At 31.1% G+C, this 22,573-nt stretch overlaps 3 protein-coding genes and 1 long non-coding RNA gene across 8 annotated transcripts; all 4 read right to left on the minus strand.

Moving 5' to 3' along the window:
• Positions 1 to 275: 275 nt before the first annotated feature.
• On the minus strand, positions 276 to 12,498 carry LOC130898350 (probable serine incorporator). Of its 4 annotated transcripts, none has more exons than XM_057807612.1 (9): positions 11,928 to 12,498; positions 10,579 to 10,743; positions 9,169 to 9,353; positions 8,588 to 8,882; positions 8,096 to 8,279; positions 7,275 to 7,460; positions 5,332 to 5,367; positions 2,114 to 2,252; positions 276 to 648 (listed from the first exon to the last, which is right to left on the minus strand). In XM_057807612.1, the coding sequence occupies exons 1-9, from the start codon at positions 11,961 to 11,963 to the stop codon at positions 513 to 515; spliced, it is 1,362 nt and encodes a 453-aa protein (XP_057663595.1). In that variant the 5' UTR covers positions 11,964 to 12,498; the 3' UTR covers positions 276 to 512. The 4 variants fall into 4 exon arrangements, with proteins under 4 accessions (XP_057663595.1, XP_057663594.1, XP_057663596.1 ...); XM_057807611.1 differs by having other exon boundaries at positions 2,114 to 2,273; positions 11,928 to 12,170; XM_057807613.1 differs by lacking the exon at positions 5,332 to 5,367 and having other exon boundaries at positions 2,114 to 2,273; positions 11,928 to 12,253.
• An 890-nt stretch (positions 12,499 to 13,388) lies between these two features.
• On the minus strand, positions 13,389 to 15,781 carry LOC130898353 (uncharacterized). Its single transcript, XM_057807617.1, has 2 exons — positions 15,635 to 15,781; positions 13,389 to 13,711 (listed from the first exon to the last, which is right to left on the minus strand). The coding sequence occupies exons 1-2, from the start codon at positions 15,689 to 15,691 to the stop codon at positions 13,439 to 13,441; spliced, it is 330 nt and encodes a 109-aa protein (XP_057663600.1). The 5' UTR covers positions 15,692 to 15,781; the 3' UTR covers positions 13,389 to 13,438.
• Positions 15,782 to 18,786: 3,005 nt separating this feature from the next.
• Positions 18,787 to 19,338, minus strand: LOC130898354 (uncharacterized). 2 transcript variants are annotated; one of them, XR_009059891.1, is made up of 2 exons: positions 19,236 to 19,338; positions 18,787 to 19,161 (listed from the first exon to the last, which is right to left on the minus strand). It is a non-coding gene; the product is annotated as an uncharacterized LOC130898354 (long non-coding RNA). The 2 variants fall into 2 exon arrangements; XR_009059892.1 differs by having other exon boundaries at positions 18,787 to 19,164.
• A 425-nt stretch (positions 19,339 to 19,763) lies between these two features.
• Positions 19,764 to 21,752, minus strand: LOC130898342 (protein Cep78 homolog). The gene has a single exon (XM_057807586.1). The coding sequence runs from the start codon at positions 21,611 to 21,613 to the stop codon at positions 19,814 to 19,816; it is 1,800 nt and encodes a 599-aa protein (XP_057663569.1). The 5' UTR covers positions 21,614 to 21,752; the 3' UTR covers positions 19,764 to 19,813.
• Positions 21,753 to 22,573: the final 821 nt, after the last annotated feature.

Consider the following 22,573-nt stretch of genomic DNA (forward strand, 5'->3'; position numbering starts at 1 on the left):
GTAACAACAGATCTTAAGTGATTGCGAAAATCCCTCTCTAAGATAAATTTTGTGTGATTGGGTAGACACCATAAAATTGAGAGAAGTACTACAGAAATTAGTCCCATTGGTTTCTGAGTTTATAAATATTCTTTGCATGAGTGTATGTTGGGCGGCTGGGTTGGTACATCGGCCTTCTTGCCTTGCCCTTATCTCGCTCTTTGAATCATCTTCTTTCTAAATAAACAGAGTTGAACTCTTCTTATGCTTGTTACTTGTAAATAAAATATTCACTGTTACATGATAAAATTTTTATTTATTTGAAATAAACAAATCATTTAAAGTACTTCTAATATCGAACAACGTTAAAAATATAAGTATTTACACTTACTACATTTATGGTTATATCACGTGTCGGTACTACTTAAAATTATTTTTACGTCTAAATTTGTTGATTATATTTTATAGTACAATAAACATACAACAGTTAAATTTATTGGATCGTGTTTTATAATATTATTTTAATCATGAAATTAAAATTCACGATCGCTTAGTACCACTGGTGCAATCAATGTCCAGCCATATAGCAATAAGCAAAGCCAGCTGGAAATCGTCTTTACCCACATGGAAGCTGCATTATAATGAAGATTTTCCAGGCTTGAATTCGGACTGCAATATAAAAAAAAACACAATTCAAGTTAACACAGTTATAAAAACTAATAATAGTTGCTAAATAATTAAATTATTAAATTCGATCTATATTGAAACAATCTATAAGTTGATGTGTTGGTTCTAGAGCAGTTTCCTGCTCCTATCTGGTGTACTAAGGTCTCTTTCAGGGAAAAATCCTTTTCAACTATTTCTTAGGCCCGTCTTTTTGTGTTTTCGGGCTCCACGAAGAGAATTAATGACGTGGTTTTCAAGTATAATTTGGTGTAGGATTTCTTCTTGATAGAACTTTGAGATAAATGTAAAGTGTTTGTCACATACATGGCGCATCAGTAATAAATCCAAATGGTTTTAAGTATGATTTTGTAAAATGGAAGCTTGATTTCCAAGTGTAGTTTGGATTTCGTGATGAGTAGCCAGTATAGTTCCTGTATTCAAACAAAGATTGATTTGTTTGCGTTTTTCAAGTATATGTTCTATCCTCGTAAGTCTATATGTGCTCTTAAAGCCTGTATTGCACTATAATAGTTCTATGTCATATATAAAATAAACTCCTGGACAAAATTAACGCACCATTCCTATTTTTCACGATATTCTTTATTTATTGATATAAGTACGGACTATGGTCCTTGTTTGACAGCGACAGTTGTTATATAAGTTAACTATAGTATCACATAATCTTGTTTTGACAGCAATTCGTATTAAACCTCATTTTAGACTAAAAAATTTCCTTAAAAAGTGCTTATTAAAGCAAAGTTTTTGTTGGAAGCAAGCTGTTGATTGTGCTGCATTGAATTTGGCAACTTCAACAATAAGGACGATTCGACTGTTTGTGACAATTATTTTGATGGTGAATTGTTCAATTTTATTTGTTAAATTTTACCATTTGACAAGGGTTGACAAATGATCGTTTCCTGTGTTTCCTATTAGTTCAGATCGTATAAGGTACCATGATGTATGTTGGGAATTTAATCTTCGTCTTTAAGTGCAGTAAATACCTTATTGAAAGTCAGAATGTCTTTATTAGAATGAATGTTATTTTCTATCGTCCATGTCTTGTTAATCTCTTCAATATTTCGGTGGTATCAAAATCTCAACAGAAAATTATTTTTGACATACTATTCTATACTTTTTGGAAGATTTAAATGAATTTTTATCGTTACTGCTTGTACCGGCCCCCATCTTTATTGGACAGGCCCACAAATAATGCAATTGCTATTCCTTTTTTTTTCAATTATAAAATAAATATAATTTTTGTTTTTATTTCTTCACAAATTTGACGGTTTCGCTAAAAAAATCCAAAATACCAAAAAATTATAAACAAATCGGTAGTTCAAAACACACTTTAATAGTGGAGTTTCCTTAACCACTACCACTTACTTTTAATGTAATATAGTGACTGATTAATTTCATTTTTATTTTGTTAGACAATAGTATGATTATTATTAACAATTGAGGTACTTACTTGAACCAATTAGTAAGAGTCATCATTACATACAGAGTGGCCAAAGCAAACATGACGTGGAAGAAACTCCAACTGTAAGCAACCGTTTCTTCCTCGTTATCCCAAACTTTTTTGTCGCCACTCTCACCACCATCATTACCTGCGATAGGAGCATAGGGTTCTTCTCATTTTTTTAAATAGCAAGAAAAGAAAAAAAATAAACAAATGAAACATATATAGTGGATGGCCCAAGGCATTATGATCGTTGTAGGTACAAATAGATTAATCAGTTAAAATATTCAGTTGTATTTTACCTGAATTTTTAAATAAAGAAATTACCAAAAAAATCACATTAATAATATGGTTTGAGGAAAAAATTGTTTTATACAATTTTTATTATAATTTTTTATTTTTATGATCAATATTTATAAGGAAAAATTTTTTTAAAATTCAAAAATTTTGTAAGTAGTTTAAACATTTCAATAAGGCTGCGTGACATAATAGGTATAAATAAACACTTTCAATTAAATATTTTACTTTCATATCAAGAACTTGTGAAATAAATAAAAAAATACTTTTTAAAAAATGCAAGTACCCCATTTCCATTTTCATTCACAAAAGTTGCTTTTCCATTAATAATAAGAAATTTTCATTTATTTAATACGAGGGTGGTTCCAAACCAGAGGTTTGAAATTGTTCACCGTTGAGAAACGTTGCCGTAAATGCATTGATCAAGATATGCATCAATTTGAACACAAGTAATGAAGCCAGACTCAAGAAGTAAACACAAGCAATGAGTCGATGTTGAGATGAAACTAGTTCTCAAAAGACCGTAGCGACGGTTAAAGAAGAAAAAGATAAAAAAATAGTACATTTGAAAACAAATGTTCAAAATGTGCAACCTCCAGCCAAAATACAAATATCCACTGACACCCAATAAATGCTGAAAGTGTTTACATAAGTTTTTAGGTGTGACATAGTAATGATTAATACTTCAAAGGTCATTTAAAATAAACATACTTCTTATTATTAAAGGGAAACTTGTAGTGTAATTAGAGACGAATTATGGACAAAATAAATTTCATTTACGACCTTTTGATTTATTAACAACAGAAATCATGTTTATAAGAACTTTTAGATTACTTTGGTAAAATCCGGTATAAAGTAGCAGAAATTGTAGCAAACAATTAAAATTGTTTCATTTGTTTCATACTATTAACAGTGAATGTTGTAATTTGTTAAAAATTAATTAAAGGTTTCAACTGGGAAAGCTCTCGCTAATGATAATAGCAAAAGCATTAAAAGTTGTAGAACATGTACATGGGAAAATAAGGAAATTATAGAAATTTTTAGAGGTTATAAAACTTTCGGTATATATTGAATACTAATATAATTAATTAATAGAAGTCTTCGAGAATCATACAAAACAACATGAAGAGCTTGATTCAAATCTCTTGTTCTTCGATTAACTAACCCAAAGGTCTTCAAACTTTGAAGCCTTCGGGCCAAAACAATTTTTTCGGTATGTTCCAAGGGCCAAAACAATTTTAATTTTTCTGTAGATATTTTTAAAGGAGTTGAAAATGCAATTAATAAAAAGAACCTTCGATGGAAAATTTTGAAATCTATCACCTAGAAGCAAAAATAGAGTGGTCACACTTGTGTCAAATGCTGTTGGTCAAAAATCCTTGTAAGGAAAATGTTTAGGTTTGTCTGAAGTTCTAAAATCAGTAAAATCAGATCCACGGGGCTAAATAAACCTCTAGTTTATTGAAGAGATTGGAGAAAATGACTTGCCATATGAGTTGTGGAAAAGTCCTTAAGGGCTTTTATCAAATTCGAGCAGAGATCGAAATTTTTTTGAATGAGAAGCATCGCCCTTGTGCCGATTAACGTAATAGTTAATTGCTGTGGAAAATAAATATGCTTAGGCTTAGAAATTTTAGTTAAATTTTCTGAGTCATCAAAGTTTTACCTTGCAAGTAATAAGAACTGAGTAATTATCATTCTTTGTTTTTGTTCTCTTCCATTCAATTTATCACAACAATAGTAATAACAGTAAAATATTGGCTTTAGTGAGCTAGATTGATGACATTAGTCTTAAGGTGTCGCAGGACGGATCGATGACACTGGCGGGCCAAATTTGGATACCCCTAAACTAACCCAAAGAGGAATGATTCCCAATTACCATATATTATTATAATTTAAACTACTAATCAATTAATGAACATTAATATTATGATAGATAATAGCAAAGTTAGAGTCGAAGGCCTAGACTAAGGAATAAATAACAAAAATAACAACATTAAAGAAGGAAAAGCATTTAAAAATTAAATTAAACAAAACAGTCTAATTGTCGATCACTCAGTGTAAATTCAATGGCTTGGTTGCAGCAGCTTCTGCGGAGAACACCTCGAAATAAGTGAATAATTTTCGCTTGGGGAACACGCTACCGTCTCCCAAGCCGAAATGCTGAGAGATGGCAACGAAATTCAGATCCGGTCATTCGGGTAAGGATGAAGCGGCCTCGATCACCAGACTGGGATCGGTAAATTCACCAATGGGCCCAGAACTCATCTAGATGTAACCAAAAGTGTTGCCTCAACTGTCTACTCGCAAAGCAAGCTCGGCGGATATGGATAGAGACAAGCTAAGACACATATAGAGGGGCATTCTGCCTTTCTGACCAAACAATTGTTACAATTCGACAGGGCGAAATTCAACTAGTGACTGGACGTTATCTCCACATTATCGGCATCAATGACACATGCGCATTTCAAACACTTAGGCAAGCCTCACATTTTTCATAATGATATCAAAAGATTCAAGCCAAAGCGCCTGATCAGCATCTTAAAGGACATCGGCATTTGGTAATGTCATCTCCACATTATGGACATCACGGTCTCCTTTCTTTGTAGAAGTGCAATCCTGAGGAATCAGGCAGGTACCACTATTGCACTAGCTTTTTAACATAAAAAAAATCAAAGTAACTTGTGTTTTTACTAGTTATTGTCAAATCTAAAGAAAAATAATTGATAGCATTTTCGAATTTGAAGAAAGCAATATGCGTAGCTAAAAGCGTTAAAATAATTTGATTTACTCTTTGTATTGAATCTCTATACTTGATGGTAGCAATATTTATTGAATAATATTTGTCTTTTTTCTTATTAATTTATAAATAATTGATTGCAACATTCACTGTTTCCGAAAGTCTTTGAAAAATTGAAAAATTATCCTACCTTCATTTTCAACTAAACTGTCAGTTCCGTAATTTACTGGATAACAAAAAAGATAAATCGAAATTAGAATACGTATAAATATATATTCGAATAAATTAAAAAGTAAGCATCACATTAATCACTACACAATGCCAAGGATAACCATTCACTAAGAAAACAAGCTACAAGCATGGCCAATCGAATTTAAGAGTATAAAGCAAAATTTTCGGAATAGCAGCTGATCCCAAAGCAGTTATTTCGAAGCAATACTTATTTGAACTGAGACATTAAGCATTTAGAAGCAGACTGAATATACATGGAATGAAAAGGTAAAAATAGTACAGAAGAATTCCTTAAGAATATTGATTTAATTAAACTTTCCACACCCATAAACTAGATATAATTTTAGAGATTAACTTTTCCGTTTTCAATAGGTTAGGTTTGGTGTAGATAATACCAAACCTTACCTAATAGAGGAAGAGTGACCAATTTTAGGTGGTTATTTCAAAAGTTACGAAACTTTCTACAGTAAATCCTCTATACCTACCGAAAATAAAAAGGCACTTCTGTAAACCCTGTGTGGTAAACTACCCTAACATTTTAAGAAGGGTGAGAAATAAGATTTATTTTAGTTAAAGTTAGGAAATTACTTTTGACAGTATTTTCTCTTCATGGAATTTTTGCCATCTCTCTTAATTGTTGCTATGAATATTTTGAAAAAAAATCTATTTTTGTCATTTCTTCTTTTTACAGAATAAATAAAATAAATAAACAATGAGTAATATGCAATGGCAGAAAGAAATTCCATCACCAACAGTCTGCCATAGCCAAAAACGCGGGCACAATATGATAAGCCACCCCACAACGATCATCTTGAAGAGACTCGGAAGAGTTTCTATGGAATAAGTATGCAAATGCATTATTTTCATGAAAAATCAATAGATAAAATGAATATTCAGTAATTTTTGTAAGGTTAGGTTAGAGACTGAAATAAAGGTAAACAAAAATAATTTTCTTCAATCAAATATGTTAATTGGACTTGTTCGATAGATTTTCAAATGTAAAAATTAGATTCTAGTCCAATTAACCTAACCTAATTTTCATTTTATCTATTGATTTTTCGTGTAAATAATGCATTTGCATATTTTTTACACAAACTCTTCTGCGCATTCGTCAATCATCATGACTTTTCACACACAGATAGATCTTGATGAGATCTATCGAACAAAGTGATCCATGGTTCAATATCTATTAGCCTTCCTGAGATAATGGCCACTTCCGGTATCTCCGGAAGTAATGTTTTAAAATGATCGTTGTGGGGTGGCTTAACCTACTTGTGCCCACGTTTTTGGCTCTGGTAGACTGTTGGTGATGGAATTTCCTTCTGGCATTGCATATTATTAATTGTTTATTTTATTTATTCAATTATAATTTGAAGACTGATGAAATGACAAAAATGGATTTTTATATCAACAAAATAAATCTTTTTTCTTACCCTTCTTAAAATTTTAGGGTAGTTTATCACACAGGGCTTTCAGAAGTAGCTTTTCATCTTTAGTAGGTATAGAGGATTTGCTGTAGAAAGTTTCGTAACTTTTGAAATAACCACCTAAAATTGGTCACTGGCTCTTGATCTATAACAAACACAATAAATCTGTTTCTTGTCAATGTCAACTAATTTCTCATGTTTGGTGGCTTTGACTTACAAATTTTTGCCTATATCGGGTACATTTTTTTTTTGGGTATAGTACTCAAAAGCATCACTCATAGTCACTATTAAAAACATGATTCTTTACACAACTGTTACTTAGTAGTAAGTTCTTAAATCGAATTCAAACGACTCGTATACTTGGCAAATACAGAATTACTACTTTTAGATCAGCTGCCATGACAAATATTTCATACTCAAATAAATATATACAAAAATCATATTAGGATCAAAAAAATTATATAAATATAATTACCTGCTCCGGTATCTTTAGCTAACATACTTTCTGACATTGTAATCTTGGAGGATTTGCTTGCGGAACGAAGTGAAGAATATAGAACACAACACATCCAAATAATCAAACCGATAATATCGAATCCACTGCTACCTTTCGAAGTAGTATGTTTTCCAAAGATACCCCACATACCAGGGTTACATTCTTCTAAAATAGAAAAATAACTGCTGTTACATAAAGATCAATACCGTGAAATGAGGTCACTTTATCTGGGTAAGTGAGTTTGCAAATTTTGGAATGTTTACAAAATATTTTTTAAAGAATTGGCAACAATGTTATCCGGAGATTTGGCGCTAAAGGTAACTGAATTGTGTCTAAACACTGTAAGAGTTCATAAACTTGAATCATAGGGGTTAACAAAGAGTTACATAACGGTTTTTCTATAAAATAGTACTTGAATAATAGGGTGTTCTTAAGGTAACATGCCTTATAATCACAAGCAGTATTTTTCTAAGATTATGTCTTCTGAAGTTAACGTATCTGCCATGTTTCAAATATTTTAAATAATCGTCGATGGCAAAATCACCCTACATTTTAGTGCAATAAACACAATTTTAATTACTGGAAAAAGTGGATCTTTATTGCACTCATCTGTCATGATAGTACAGACTGATGAATATTTAGTCCTTGTTCTGTGAGATTGTAATACGATTAAAAAAATTACGGATTTTATTTTATTATTAATCATATTTATCATGTGACCCCATTTTACGGTAATGCAGAAACAAGTTTTTGATCAATATGTCATTTCAAAATGAATTTTAAGAGTTCATGATACTTACGTTCTGAATTGGATACGGCTGACCATGTAAGATAAGTAACATACAATGAAACTACGGATGATTGTAATAATCCAGATCTAGGCAATTTATCTTGAACGGCGGGCAAAATAGATATTATGCTTACAATCACAGAAAGAATCAAATTGATCGAAATCAAAAATTTGTTTAAATCACATCCACTTGACTAAAATATACAAACAATTAAAATACAGTTTATTTATTAAATAAACAAGTATATTTTGAAAACATAAAATGTTAACCTACAGAGTTTATAAACACCTAACCTAATCCGAAAAAGTCCATTTTTATTTTTCACTAAATTGGGCTAAGATAAGCCAATTTTTAATCAGAGTACACTTAAAAATCTATTTTTTTAACCATACTAGACTTAAATAACAAGTTACTTATGGAATTAATGATTGACAAAACGAATTACATTGAAAATGAATTATTAATTGTAATGTAAAAAAATTTCACTATAATAGAGCTTACCTTTGTATAAAATACATAGAGAAGGACGACCCAAGTAATAGTTAAGGCATAATTCAATAATGTCATTCCTATTAATGCCGCATACCAACCCTTTGATTCTGTTTCTTCGTAATTACCAACCCATGCTTCTGCCCATGAATGAGCAAAATCAATTATCAAAATCAACTGTATTATTATAAACAGGAAACCACCAATCATACCAAAATACATCCAGGTTGTGCCAAAAGATCCTTCAGGAATAAAGAAGGCACCAATTATACCGCCTATTACTAGAAGAAACTTTATACCCCAAAATCTAAAAGTATGGAAAATTCAAATATTTTTTTTGTTTATTTTAATGGGACTGTAGTTGTAGTCTATTTTAAGACCCCTAACAATGTTATACAATGAAAAAAAATCAAAAACTGGTTTAAACAAAATTCCCACAGGTGGTAATAATTAGTTTTACACTGAAGGTGGTTTAGATAATTTGGTGAAGATATTTTTAAGTGTTTCCTCAACTGAAAATGAATCATTTATCAATTTTCATATAAAATTATGACAATTTTTAAAAAATAATCTAAGACATTTTTTAACCTTACCCATTTTGTATACCAGCTCTTGGATCTTTCGAACTTTTCACTCCAATCATCATGAGTGCCATTAAAACGAAGAATAATGTTAAAATGAAATATATTCGATATACTGAGAGATAACCAACGATTTGAGAACAATCTATCCCTATAGAAGTAGGAATGACGGAGGAACTGTTTGTACAAAACGGTACCTAAAATAATTCAATTTTAATCTATGTATTTATATTTATGCTCATCAGTTGGTGCTATAAGCAAGTGAGGTCTTGAAGTTAGTTGTCAAAACTTTTTAACAAGTGTATGAAAAGTTTGCATTCAAATAATTTTCAACAATTTCAAATTTGAAATTGAAGAAAATATAAAACTCGCCAAAGTGTTCGGATTTGTTAAAAATGAAGGACACAAATTTCTGTGAGACAAACTCTGTTAAAGCAGTGGTTTATCTGTATACCATCTACCAAAGTTCTGCCATACTTAATCGAGTAGGTATTTTGCAATACTGTAAGCCTTAAAACAACCAAACGAACAGTGAAATTTGATAAAACATTTCAAAGACCTCATTCTAGACCAGCACTACTAGCAAATACAATAACTTCTATCAAAGTGAAGAAATTAACACTAGAGCTTCAAGTGAACTCCTGTGAGAGGTCAATTGACCTGTGTACTTCACTTAGCTCCCAGACTTAGATCTAAACTACCTACTTCATTCAGAATCGTTAGTTCAAATTATTTTAAGTAATTTAAATCGTTTCCAAAATTGTAGTTATAAGGGTATTGTGGTAGGGGGTTACACAGTAAAAAAATGGTAGGATTTTTATTTTACTCCATTTTTTTAAAATTGGTTATTTTGTGACTCTAACTGTAAAATTACATCTCACAAAGGAAAAATCATTGATAACTATGCATAAAACACAACTAACTGAAAGTTGAAACAAAGTAGAAAACATAGTAATCAATAGAAATCGTCATCTTTGGCATAACTACGCACTCTCAAGTACAGCCAGTCTTATTTGACTCAAGTTTTGCTTCTAAATTCCATGTCTATAAGTAAAATATACAAAAAATAAATTCGTACAGTTGTACCAATGGTAAAAAAGCAAGCACAATAGGATAAACCCTGTTACATTTGACTAGGTATAGAAAAAGAATAATCCCAAGACTATTCAGCATTTCCCTATCAAGCATTGTATTGATACGAAATAATTTGTTTCAATGTTAAACTTCTGAGAAACTTACCTCTCTCCAAATTATTAAAAATCAGAAAAGGAAAGGGTCAATTGAGCCCCATCAGAAGTTCTAGTGTTAAAACATATGTAGATATAAGTAAATTACATAATATATTTCAACAAAAGAATTTACAAATATATAATATTGTAATAAGTAATATGAAATTTTTGTAAATGAAAATGATGGACTTACCTTTGTTAAAGCATTTTGTAGACCAGGAGCTAATGTTATGCATGCAGCTATTGTAGCCACTAATAACATTAGAGCATACATTATGCGAGAGGAAGTGGAATTTCTGCAAGATGGACAAGCAGAACAACAAAGAGAACATGCTGTACTTGTACAACAACACGCCAACTAGAAAAACCAATATATTAAAGAAATAAGAAACAGTGTAGAAAACATTAACCTCCTCAAATCATATTTTGAGGGTCAATTTAAAATTTCCATTTAGCACAAAAAATTATACTAAAAAATCTTAAAAATTATAGAATCAAATACAAAGGATGGAATTATTGATACTGTTTCAATTATTTCTTATAGTTGTCATAACTACCAAAAAAGGTAGTTGAATTGAAAACAAAAAATTATTAAAACAATTATTTTATGAATGATTGTTATATAACGTACCCATTACATGGCAGTGATTAACGAATCCATTAATCACTGCAGTTAGATGCTTAATTGAATTAACTATAATATTGTTTTGTTTTGCTACAAAAAATTGGTTTTCAAAATCTGTATACCACTGAATATTTTCATTTCAGTTCATACTCAGAAAAAATTTTAAAAAGTGAATTTTTCTTGACCAAATTCGAACCTGGGACTCAGAGTTGGAATGCACGGAGCATCAGCCATCACGACTTGAAATGTGGGAGTCATACATTTGTTTCTTAAGATACCATGTTTTTCGAAATAATTTATAAATCTAAGTAGTTCTCAAAAAGAAATAAATTTCACTTAAATCTTCATAATTATTGTTTATATACATGGATTTCTCAGATTTAAATTAGAGAAGATGCAAGGGAAGTATATTATAATAAATATTTTTTGAACTGGCAAAAGGGAAAAAACACATCATTTTGTATAAAATTTTAAATTATATATTAATTGATATATTGTTTGTCCAGATTTTTGTCTTTATTGACATATTTGTTGCCACAAATGAATCATCTTTTTTTACAACTGATTAGTATTTTTACAGACTTCAAATTCCAATGAATAAGTATTCCGTGTACAAGTGTTTTTGGAAAACAATTATCAATTATCAAACATTTATTTTAGTTATTAATTTTATAAACATTGAAAATCGTAAATGTAAAAGTTTACTAAGCTTTTGAAGGCTAAATTATATCGATAATATAGGTATAATCCTGCCGTATAAATTTACGATCCTTAACAATTAAATTTTTTTTGTCTTTGATATTTAAACTTTTTTATCCGAGAAAATACTATTTGAACTTGGTTGTTTTACATAGAAAAATACTAGTTACCACAAATAAAACGTAAATTTAAAAATAAGCATAGACATTTTTTATTACCTGTGCTGCTGAACAAAGGCCCAGAACAGCTCCCATTGTTATTTATAATCGGAAAATGATTGCACTTTATTAGTTATAAATTAGAATTAAATATAACGTAGTAGTATTGAACGACGTTTCAATTTTTAGACAAAGATCTTATTATTGATGAAATACGACAGAATAAATACACTTTGCTTTACCAACAAACAACTGCTTATCTACTTATCATAATTATGTCAAAAGTCATAGGCAAATACATCAGTGTTGCCAGTAGTAACTAAAAAAACAGCTACCATAGACATAAGCTTCGTTCGCGGTAGATAATTTGGACACATTCCTAATGTATTCTGAATATTTTTTGGACGTGTCACACGCACATGCTTTGTTCAGAATATGTTCACAGTATATATTTCCTCCACGAACGATTTATGAATATCTAAAATTGTAAGTATAAAGTCAACTACCACGAAATACAATTACGTAGAAACCACATAGGTTAGTGGTTATTTCGTGGTAAATATCATAAAAAGGATAAATACGGGATTTTGAATCCTGAACATGCTTTATTAGCACCGCGAACGCACAATTTCGATCTGCGCATGAATCTGGTGACAGAACATGTTCAGGATATCTACCGCGAACAAAGCTGAAGAATTATGTCACAAAGTATCGCTGTCCGCGGTGAGTCAATTCAAATATGACTCTATCCTATAAAGAAGTTATTCCATGAGCTAGGATTCTAGAATAATACTTTATTCTATATTTGATTTTAGAGTCTAGTTAAGCTTCATAACTGTGTTCAAATTGTGATTGTGTGGATTTTTTTCTTGGTAGGTTTCTATAGATTATAACATAGTCTATAGTATAGTCTTCTTGCACATAATGGCTATTATTCGCTCATTATAAATTATACTATTACGAGCTATTGGGTTGATTGGTCGTCGTCGTTTGTCTTTGATTCTTGACGTTTTACCCAAGGTTACTAAAATAATTGAAGGTTTATGACAATGACAAGATGCGCAGTAAACAAGTGACGTCACTGGTTCTTCACAGCTGCGAGTCTCAATAAATTCGTTAGTTTGAAATATATTCGTTTGTAGAGACAGATCAGCAAGAGATAACACACTCATAACTCGAACATAATGTTGGTGAGGTTCTGTTTGACAAAAAAATATAAACAAAACAACAATGTAAACATAATGACATGCGCATGTCACTAACCTTCTATTATTCTAGTAACCTTGGTTTTATCAACTCACAAGGTTGGCATCTTCAGAAGCTGTGATCAGTTTTACTACAAGCGAACTACAGTTTACAACTGTGTTTACAACACATATATTGGACGATGACTGCGAAAGCTTTACACAATTATTTCACAACCGATACTTTCTCTTTGAAATAGACACTATAATAATGTCAAACATCCATGACGCTGCATATTTCATATAATTTCATTACAATCCATTAAAAATTAAACGATTTGTATATGAAAAAAGTTTATTGCTTAAATTTATTTATGTAGTGTTTTATTAGAAAAGTTTGTCAAGTAATGGGCCCAATAATCCCAATCCCGGTTTAGGCAAACCGCAGGGATTGAGGCCTAGTCCGAGTCCGCCTCCACATCCGCATCCCCCTCCGCATCCCCCTCCGCATCCGCCTCCGCAAAACTTTGCGCAAAGTTTGTCCTTTAATTTAGCTAAAAGTCCAAGCTTTGTAAGTAATGGTGTCAATTGAATGTTGATTGGGGGTAACCCACATGGGTCCAAAAGAGTAGCACAAGGATCTCCACATGGTAAACAATGCTGAAAATGAAAATTTCTCATTATTATTACCACCAAAAAAACCGTAAATAACAAATATCAAAAATATTTAGAAAATACTTGAAGATAAAAAGATCAAAAGGTAAAAAGTATTCATATTTGTTGTGAAATCAAATAGTTCCTGCTAAAAGAAACGCTGTTTGCTTTAAGCAGGACGGTACCTGATGCTCTTCGTTACTTAAATGAAATTTTTAAAGAAATATGAATTGAAAGAAGAGTAGCAATAGTGTGACCATCCTGATCCCCCAATCTATCGCCTTTATACTAATTTTTTCCGGACAAATAAATTGTGTACAAGAGAAAATCTGATACTTTACACGCTATTTTCTGCAACCAACACACCAATACTCATAATTATACTTTTTGACGCACATTTCCTTAGCCAAGTTATCATCTTTATAGACCTAGAGGCTCAGTAAACCTCCGAAACCAGAAACAGAAGTAAGGTTTACCCGTGATTTTTGCAAAAGAAGAAGATAAACACTATTATGGTAGTAATATCCCATAACTTTTCAAATCGAATCAAAACTATAATAAAATAGAATGGCGTTTATTCGTTGATTCTTCGAAATGCAGTCTAAAAACTGTTTTATTCTACGGGAATGAGAAAACATCTATACCAACAGGAATGGACTATTCGGAAAGAGATTGATTCCAAATATTACAGAGATGAAACTAAAAGATCCGTGAAGTAATAAAATATTCACAATTTGAAAAAACAACGATGAAAAATCGGCTTGGATGTCTTTCAAAAAGTTTTTGGGAAACAAAAAATTGGAGATTAGGAAGTTGTTATGACTGACTGAAATTTTAACAGTCAATGAAGATTCATTTTTTGCTTCCACATTTGAATTTTTTTACACATAATCATAATTTGAGTTTCAACAAGACTTCAAAATGTGTGAAGAAAGTCGTCAGAGGTTTCAGGGTGAAAATATGTTACACTTGGTCTAAGGTAAGAGAAATTGATACGAAAAAATAAATAAAGAAGGTAAATATTTCGCATTTTAAACTATTTTGTTCAGACCAAGTTTTATATAAAATATTTCTAAAACTAGACGTGGCCGAGGATTTTTATTATTGTTTTATCTGGAATATAAAAATCGGTTAATTTCGGCTAATCAATTTTAAACGTCAATATGTTGGGTAAATGTTTGATTCATTTCTATGAACTTTTCTCTTAACCGTAGCCGAATCATGAAGATATAAGATGGTCAAACTAAAGTACCATAAATCAATGTAATATGCTAGGATACATTTATTGTTAATACCTTCACGTAAATTGATTCACCTGGTAAACAAATGGACAATAATATATACGAATTATCGTTAGAAATAATAAATACATTTACAACCACCAAGAATAGGTAGGCCTCGTCGGTCCTGGTTGCCAAGTTAATTCCTTGCCATTTCCCTTCTACACCAGGTTAAATCCTAGGGTTTTAAATAAAAACTTGTACATTAGATGTCTATTCCTCATTTGTTATGGCTCCTAAATTAAACAATTTACGCAAGATACTCCATTTAGAAAAGTATATTGAAATTGTAGAAGACTTTGTTTTACTCCACTTCCTCCATAATCACCTGGACAGGTTTCCGGAATAATTGGAGATATTAGCGAAGAGCAGGGATAGCTTATGAGTTTCTGGGATACGAATATGATGTATGACTATTGCTGGTCTCCGATACATCAATTTCCTAAGTCTAATTCTAATTTTTTCTTAGTAAATACATGTTCTTATCTATTTTATACCTACAGTACAGATGTAAACTCAAGTTCTTAAAATAATTAAAAAATAGTTCTAACCAACGACGAAAAATATGATGATGATGATTTTTCCTTGCATATAAATAGAGAAAAACATTGAAATAGTTTTTGGTTTTAGTTATAAGTAATATACTTACGGCTGATACAGCAAGAAGCAAGAATAAGACAACCAAGGAATATTTTAAATATGCCATTTCACCTTTCTTAGATTGGAATGCAGAATTACATGTCGAAATTGTTACTTTTATATATTTCGTAATCGTTGATCATTCTTAATCAAACGTGAATATGTTTATTAAATAAATATTTGAACTTGATACGGTTTGTTTTGAAAAAAAGCACGATGACATTAAAATCAACTATCGACAACAATATCCGCATTGACCAATATTATATTTTTTTTTTTTTATTCTATGATAACGTAACGAAAAAAACAAAGAAACTGGAAAATGTTGATGTAATTGAATTACTATTACGTGATTGGAAATGGGCTTTCTTGATAAAGATATTGATAATTATATATCTTGGGGAATTTGTATATGTTGGTGACATTCATACTGAACTACACTATTCATACACTACCACTAAACCAACAATCACACACTGTCTAACGTGCGTTTCGAACACGATGTTACCGTCTTCAGAACTGCATTCTCTTATGCATCTGGGCATCTTCAGAAGTCAAAATCCGTCAGAGAAGCAAGCAACTTCTGGAGATACCAGACGCACAAGTTGGCGAAATTTCAGGTAGTAATAGTTTTTTGACAGTTTCATTTCCCTCTTGATTTCAGTAAGTAGATGATTGCGATTGAATTATAGCACGAATTGAAATTACATTCTACTCAGCTCAATGTCAACTATATTTTCAAAAAATCGTTGACTTTAAGCGGCAAAATGTGTCATCATATAATTCTAGAGATTCATCCAAAGCCGATAACTTTATGGTCTCGTTTTCTAAAACGAGACCGAGACCAAGTACGAAATATGATCACAATGTGTGAATTAATTTTTATCTGCATCTACAAAGATGTGACTTCTCACAGTTACATTGATTATATTATTAGTTTTGTCATGTCATCTGTCAAAATTGTTCAAAAACTTGACAGATGGAATAATTTTGATATTCATATAGAAAAAACTGTTATCGTTGTTGGGTTAATATGGAAAAAAAATCAAGAAACATTCTTTTTCGTACTAAAACAGTTTAAGATGTAAACTTCTTTCTTGGATGGCCAGAATAAATTCAAAAAAAAACTTTTCAAAATGATCTTTATTTATATTGCGTTCTGTCTGACGCCAGTCTGGATCAGCGTTACCAACCTAACCTCTCAAAATTCTCTTTCTAGAGCGCGAAATTTGAATTAAAATATAAAAATGCTTACAAAGAAACGAAAGAAAAGTAGGACCATATGAACAAGTAAATGCTTATTTTAATTTACAAAAGAATTGTTCTCACTCCAGCAAATGAAAACAATCGATATATTTATGCATTTTTCTCTACGAAGCGACGTGGTGGACAACCGTTTTCTGCATTTTGCCTGGCGGCGGCGGAGACTTCGTCATTCAAATGTTATATAGACATAAAAACGGGATGACTCTAGAGAACTGTTTGCGAACCGTTTTTATCTCGAATTTAAATGATAGGTGGAAACAGTGGCAATAATTTTTTTACCCCTTTGGCTAAATTTGAGTATCTGATTATTGTTTCTACACAAAGCCATGCCATTTCTCCTCTTATATTTAGTAAAGTTCTAGTTTAATCATCAATTCTACGAGTTCTTTTTGATACTGCATTACATCAGCTGTATCATCTGGGAAAGTGAATTTGTTGCAAAATCTTTTGAATCAGCAGATGATGCAAAATAGCAAGTAAAAAAGTATCAGTAACATTTTTGGAACAAATGAAACTGCTGAAAGTATTTGTTATTAATGACATAATGAATGAAATATCTTCGCTTTTGCTTCAACAAGAGTTCTAATTGTTCATTGAAGTTGCTTCTTCGATTATTAGCAGATGCTTCAGGTTTATTGCTTTATAAACCACTAAAAGTATCGAATAGTTCTAGATTTTCAAGTCGTTACCTCTTATACCTTAAGTTTCACATGGCCTTCATTTTCTTATTAACAAAATAGCAAAATATCATTAAATCTGAATGTAGTACGTCATTTAGAACAGATGAGATGTTTTTAGATTCAAAGTTTTCTCTATGAATAATAAAACGGCCATTGAATCATCTCTGGATTCACATATTTCATTAATTTTGAGCATTCAAATTATTCTCAATATTTTTTAGCACAAGGGGATTTGCTCTTTTACACTCAAGATATTGATCTTGAACCTCTGGTTGTAGTGCTTGGGAAAGAGGTGTCTTGGTAGCTGGCTCCAAAGGATTGAACTTCTCCAAAGTTTCGGCCTGCAGGCGAACTCGGTGTTAATGAGCCACGTTGTCTGTCGAGTAAGTCTTGCTTATACTGCTCTAGGGGGGATTATGTGATAGTATCGGTAAAAAAGATTTAAGCACTCTTTCTTTTACACTCCAAGCTGTCCAAGTTTGTGGTTAACTCTGGATCGCTTATAAGTTTGACACCGAAAACTAGCATTGCATAATTGACCCGGAGCGAATAGGTCAAAGGGGTCCGTTTCTCCTTGTTCGCTTTGTTCATGCGCTTTTGGCGTGAGTTTTACATATTTCAATAAAAAGAAAAATTAATGTTGCAAAATTTTTTTCTTGTGGTTTAGAATGTACCATTTTCCACCTTTGACTGACCCCTCATATCTCGAGAACCCCTGAAGATATCAAAAAAAAAAATGCTTCTGGCCACCCCTGAGACTTAACCCTTTCCAACGATACCCCACTTGACTTTCTAACGTCAATAGTCTAGGAGGAGTTAGCGGAGACGAAAAAACCTTAATGTATTAAATATAAAGATTGGTAGAATATTATTATTATTGATGGATTAATTTCATGTCGATAGAATGTTCATTCAAAGTGTAAAACATTTTCATGAAATTGAAATTTACTCGAAAAAAGTTCAAATTGAGTTTTGTTCTAATCTATTTTTTGCATATTATTTATTATATATTATAACATACTTCGATTACAAGAAACTTCAGAAAATTGGATTTGAATTAGTTGGTGTTTAGTTTTGTTTCATTAAAAACCAAAAATTGATATTTGTTCAGAAAATTTTTTCGATAAAATGTTGATGGACTTTTGTTCTATTCACTATTTTTTTCTAAAATTAATTCAAATTGTTCTCTTTTTATATTACTAACACATTGACAACATTCCCATACTATAAATTTATTTTTTTATTTCAAAATGTATAAATTGTTACAATAAATAACTTTTCCTTAAAGTAACTATTTTTCCAGACTATCATTAAAGTAGTATAGCCAATGAATGAAAACTTACATACAAAAATATTGGAATACAAAATATTTTCACATAACTCAACATTAACCAAGAAAATAGATTTGGAAAACGTGTATTTATTAATTAGATATTGAATTTGTAATTGTACGTACATAGAAATCTGTAATACATAGAAAAGTACTTAACATTTAACAATTAAATAATCCAGTCTTCAATTTCTCTTCATTCTTATTTTCCATAATAAATAATTCAGATTTCAGTTCTTCTTTATTATTACTCTCCATATTCTACTTTGAGGTTATAAAAATTATATTTTAGTTAAGTAATAAATGTATATGTAGATATTACACATTTTACTTACTTCAGTGATTTACCTATCAACACAAAATATATTTACACGTAAATATTAACGCAAATTGTTTGATGATTAAGAAAAAAATCAAGTACAAAGTTTCTACCTGGGGCGTTTGACATTTGACGAGCGTTGACCGCGCAGAAGACGTTACGTTCCAGAGCATGCGCAAAGCGAGCAGGGAGGAACGGACCCGTTTGACATTTATCAACTCGTCATTTTAGAATTACCCCCTTAACAATCAAATTGGGAAACGTTGGGAAACACTTTGTATAGAGTGTCTTGTCTTGTTAATATTTGGTGGTCTAAATGGTAAATCTTCTCAAGTTTAATTTACTGAGTAATACATTTGAATTCGATCGAATATTTTCGTGGTTAAATTTACTCGAGGTAACATCAACATTTCTAATCTAAGATATATGTACGTACGTACGTACCACGTTTTGATTTAAATAAGAAACATGAACTACAAACTAATTTTTGTATAATTATATATATATATATATATAAAAAATATAAAATATTATGAGACACCCATTTTGATATACTAATAAATATTACATTTTAATTTGTCTATGAAAAAAAGTTTATTTCTTTCCTATGTTTTGTCGTCTTTCTTTCGTCTTGTATTTACCAGAGTTATTTTCTAATTCTGCAATGAATTGGTAAATAGACTGCAGACTTTCTGTCGACACTTCACTTACATTACCAGTTTCATTTTTAAGAGATTTATCGTTGGTTATATATTCCAATAAATCCGTAGAATCATTGGAAGAATCGACGAAGCTATCGCTCATTAACATATTTTGGAAAATTTTCGAAGCGTTATTGATAACTTCTGGAGAACATCCGTTGGGCACATTTTCATGTTTGTATCCATTTTTGACACATTCTGTTCTATATTCATTATTTTTGATAAAGCCTCTCTTTGTGTTATTATTAAGAGGTACTATCTCATTTTTTTTGTCCCTAACTTCTTTTTGAACTGCAGATTTCGTTAGTGGTTTTGAATTTTTGGCTTTTCTATCTACGGATTCCACCACAATTTTGAGTGGTTTTTTCGGACATTTTCCCTGTTGCGGTGCAAATTTAATAGTTGATTGTAATTTATTTAATTGTTGTTGAAGTTCTTCGTTTTTCTTTTCTAACAACTTTCTTTTTTGAATTTCAGATTGTATTTTCAAATTTAAATCTGAAATAATGGTTGCGCTGACTTCTCGCTTCGAAACGGTCTCCAATGTTTTCGATTTCCTTGGTACCATATCTAATTGTATACCATTCATTTGTCTGCAGTTCATTTTGATTGGAGCGGATTTTGTTTTATGAACTGGAGTTGAAACAGACAATTTCGAAATAGTAGAAGCACTAGGAGTTAAACTTAACGATGAACTACACCACTGAAATTCTGGTTGATATCCAAATTCTTGTTTTTCTTCCAACACCTGTCGAATTTTTTCAATTGTCTTAATATTTATTTGATCGTTTTGACGCAAATCGAAAATTTCTAGCGACTTGCTGCAACGAACAATGTCGATAATTTTGATAGCTAAATCTTCGGTTATTCCACAGCGTTGTAGATCTAAAGCTTTGATCCATAAGTCATCCTCTAGTTCATCCAAAATGTACTGACAACCTTTATCTCCAAAATCATCATTGTAATTAATAGTTATTCGCTTAATTCCTTTCATATTATTTTTTTGTGGGTTCTCATATCTCAGTGAATTGTGCCAACTTTCACAATATCTGTTGATTTGTTGGTACTTAATAAATTTCGACAAATATTCACCACTTTTTGAACATAAATTGCATCCGGAAAGATTAATAACTTCAATATTAGGTATATATCGTAAATATTGACACACCATGTCACATCCGGAATCTCTAAGAGCGCAATTAGCAAATGAAAGATGTCTCACCGATTTATTTTTCTTTAAAGCTTGCATTAGAGGCTCCAAATATTGTGGGAGCATCGGTAGACCGTCCAGTTCTAAAAATGTAAGAACGTCCGTTCGTTTTATTGAAGATGAAATTGATTTAACAAGTTGGCTTAATACAAACGCAGTATACAGCGACCCGTATCGTCTTTTCATGTTTTTTGCCTTTTCCTCAGTCTCAATATCATGTAAAACAGGACAATTACTTAACCTACTTTTGATGCAGATAGCATGAAGACTTGTATCAGTACGGAGGGCGTTCACTATTGGAATCCATTCATCTATCTTCAAGCGATCCCCATTAAATTCGAGTATAGTTCGACATTTAGGCTTCGACAGTTTTATAACTCTTGCAGGTATGCAATTCATACGGCGACATAATTCGGGGTACCACACATAAAATATGTTTATTGGTTTTGGGTGTAACTTAAGGGATAACTGAGATGAATCCATGTATACTGTCGATAGTTTTTGTTATCTAATTTAAAAACTACATTGGTTGGTATACTGTAAAATATCACTATAAATAAAGACATTCCATAGAATTATAATTAACTAGGAACAAAAATGTCAAGACAAAGTGTCAGTTCTGATTAAGTTGTTTATAAATTAACAAAAGAGTACATATCTAAGAGACAATTTGAACTAAAATCCCATTTTTCACATTATAACTATTTATAATGATGTTGCTTCAATTAATTAGGGGGTCAATTGACTCTTACTCGTAAAAGTAAATTGTATGAAATTTTTCTACCGCATAAAGTGAACAGTTTTAATAACGGGTCAAGATATATTACAAATATTTTCCATTTCAATACGTTCGCTATATTTATTTTCTTATACAAAAAACAATTTAAAACTATTTGTTAGAGAGCAAGAACACCTTTTTATTCAATGTCAAGATTATATAAACTTCGATTATTGTATAATCTATTTTTAACAATAGTATTTATCAACAAATTTGAATATATTTCAACAACCTGTTTTGTATCTTTTACAACGATGTAGTTTGAATATATAGTATATAAGCTGACATTTTGAGATTATCTTTTTCTTCTTTTTTTTTTCAGTCGGACTCGACGCTAACGGATAAACGGTCATAACCTATTGAGGTACGAGCGTTTTGAAATATGGCAACACTGATATTAATATATTAAATTTGACATTTTTAGTGGTAATCAGAATGTCTTGTCATACGAGTGGTATTTCAGTTTTTTAAATAAACTTCAACATTTTCGTGCGGTTACTTTCGACATGGATTAAACCAACAGCATTATGCTGATCAACTCGCTTCGACTTTTGCTGATGAAGCACCATCTTGAGCTACCGTGTTTCGCTGGTTTTCAGAATTCATTCAAGATGAATTTCGTCCAAAATCGACTGTTTTGCCAGAAAACATCAATGTGACATACC

Source organism: Diorhabda carinulata, chromosome 9 (assembly GCF_026250575.1).
Source record: "Diorhabda carinulata isolate Delta chromosome 9, icDioCari1.1, whole genome shotgun sequence".
Taxonomy (NCBI): Eukaryota; Metazoa; Arthropoda; class Insecta; order Coleoptera; family Chrysomelidae; genus Diorhabda; species Diorhabda carinulata.

Bases quoted from the DNA above. Each gene is read 5' to 3' on its own strand.
- LOC130898350 (XM_057807611.1), bottom strand. From the start codon at position 11,963: ATGGGAGCTGTTCTGGGCCTTTGTTCAGCAGCACAG. The intron at 7,461-8,095 runs GTAAGTATCATG...TTTCTATTTTAG, and splicing joins AGCCGTATCCAATTCAGAAC to AAGAATGTAACCCTGGTATG. The intron at 5,368-7,274 runs GTAATTATATTT...TTTGTTATCCAG, and splicing joins AGCTAAAGATACCGGAGCAG to TAAATTACGGAACTGACAGT.
- LOC130898353 (XM_057807617.1), bottom strand. From the start codon at position 15,691: ATGGCATATTTAAAATATTCCTTGGTTGTCTTATTCTTGCTTCTTGCT. The intron at 13,712-15,634 runs GTAAGTATATTA...TTTCATTTTCAG, and splicing joins TGCTTCTTGCTGTATCAGCC to CATTGTTTACCATGTGGAGA.
- LOC130898342 (XM_057807586.1), bottom strand. From the start codon at position 21,613: ATGGATTCATCTCAGTTATCCCTTAAGTTACACCCAAAACCAATAAAC.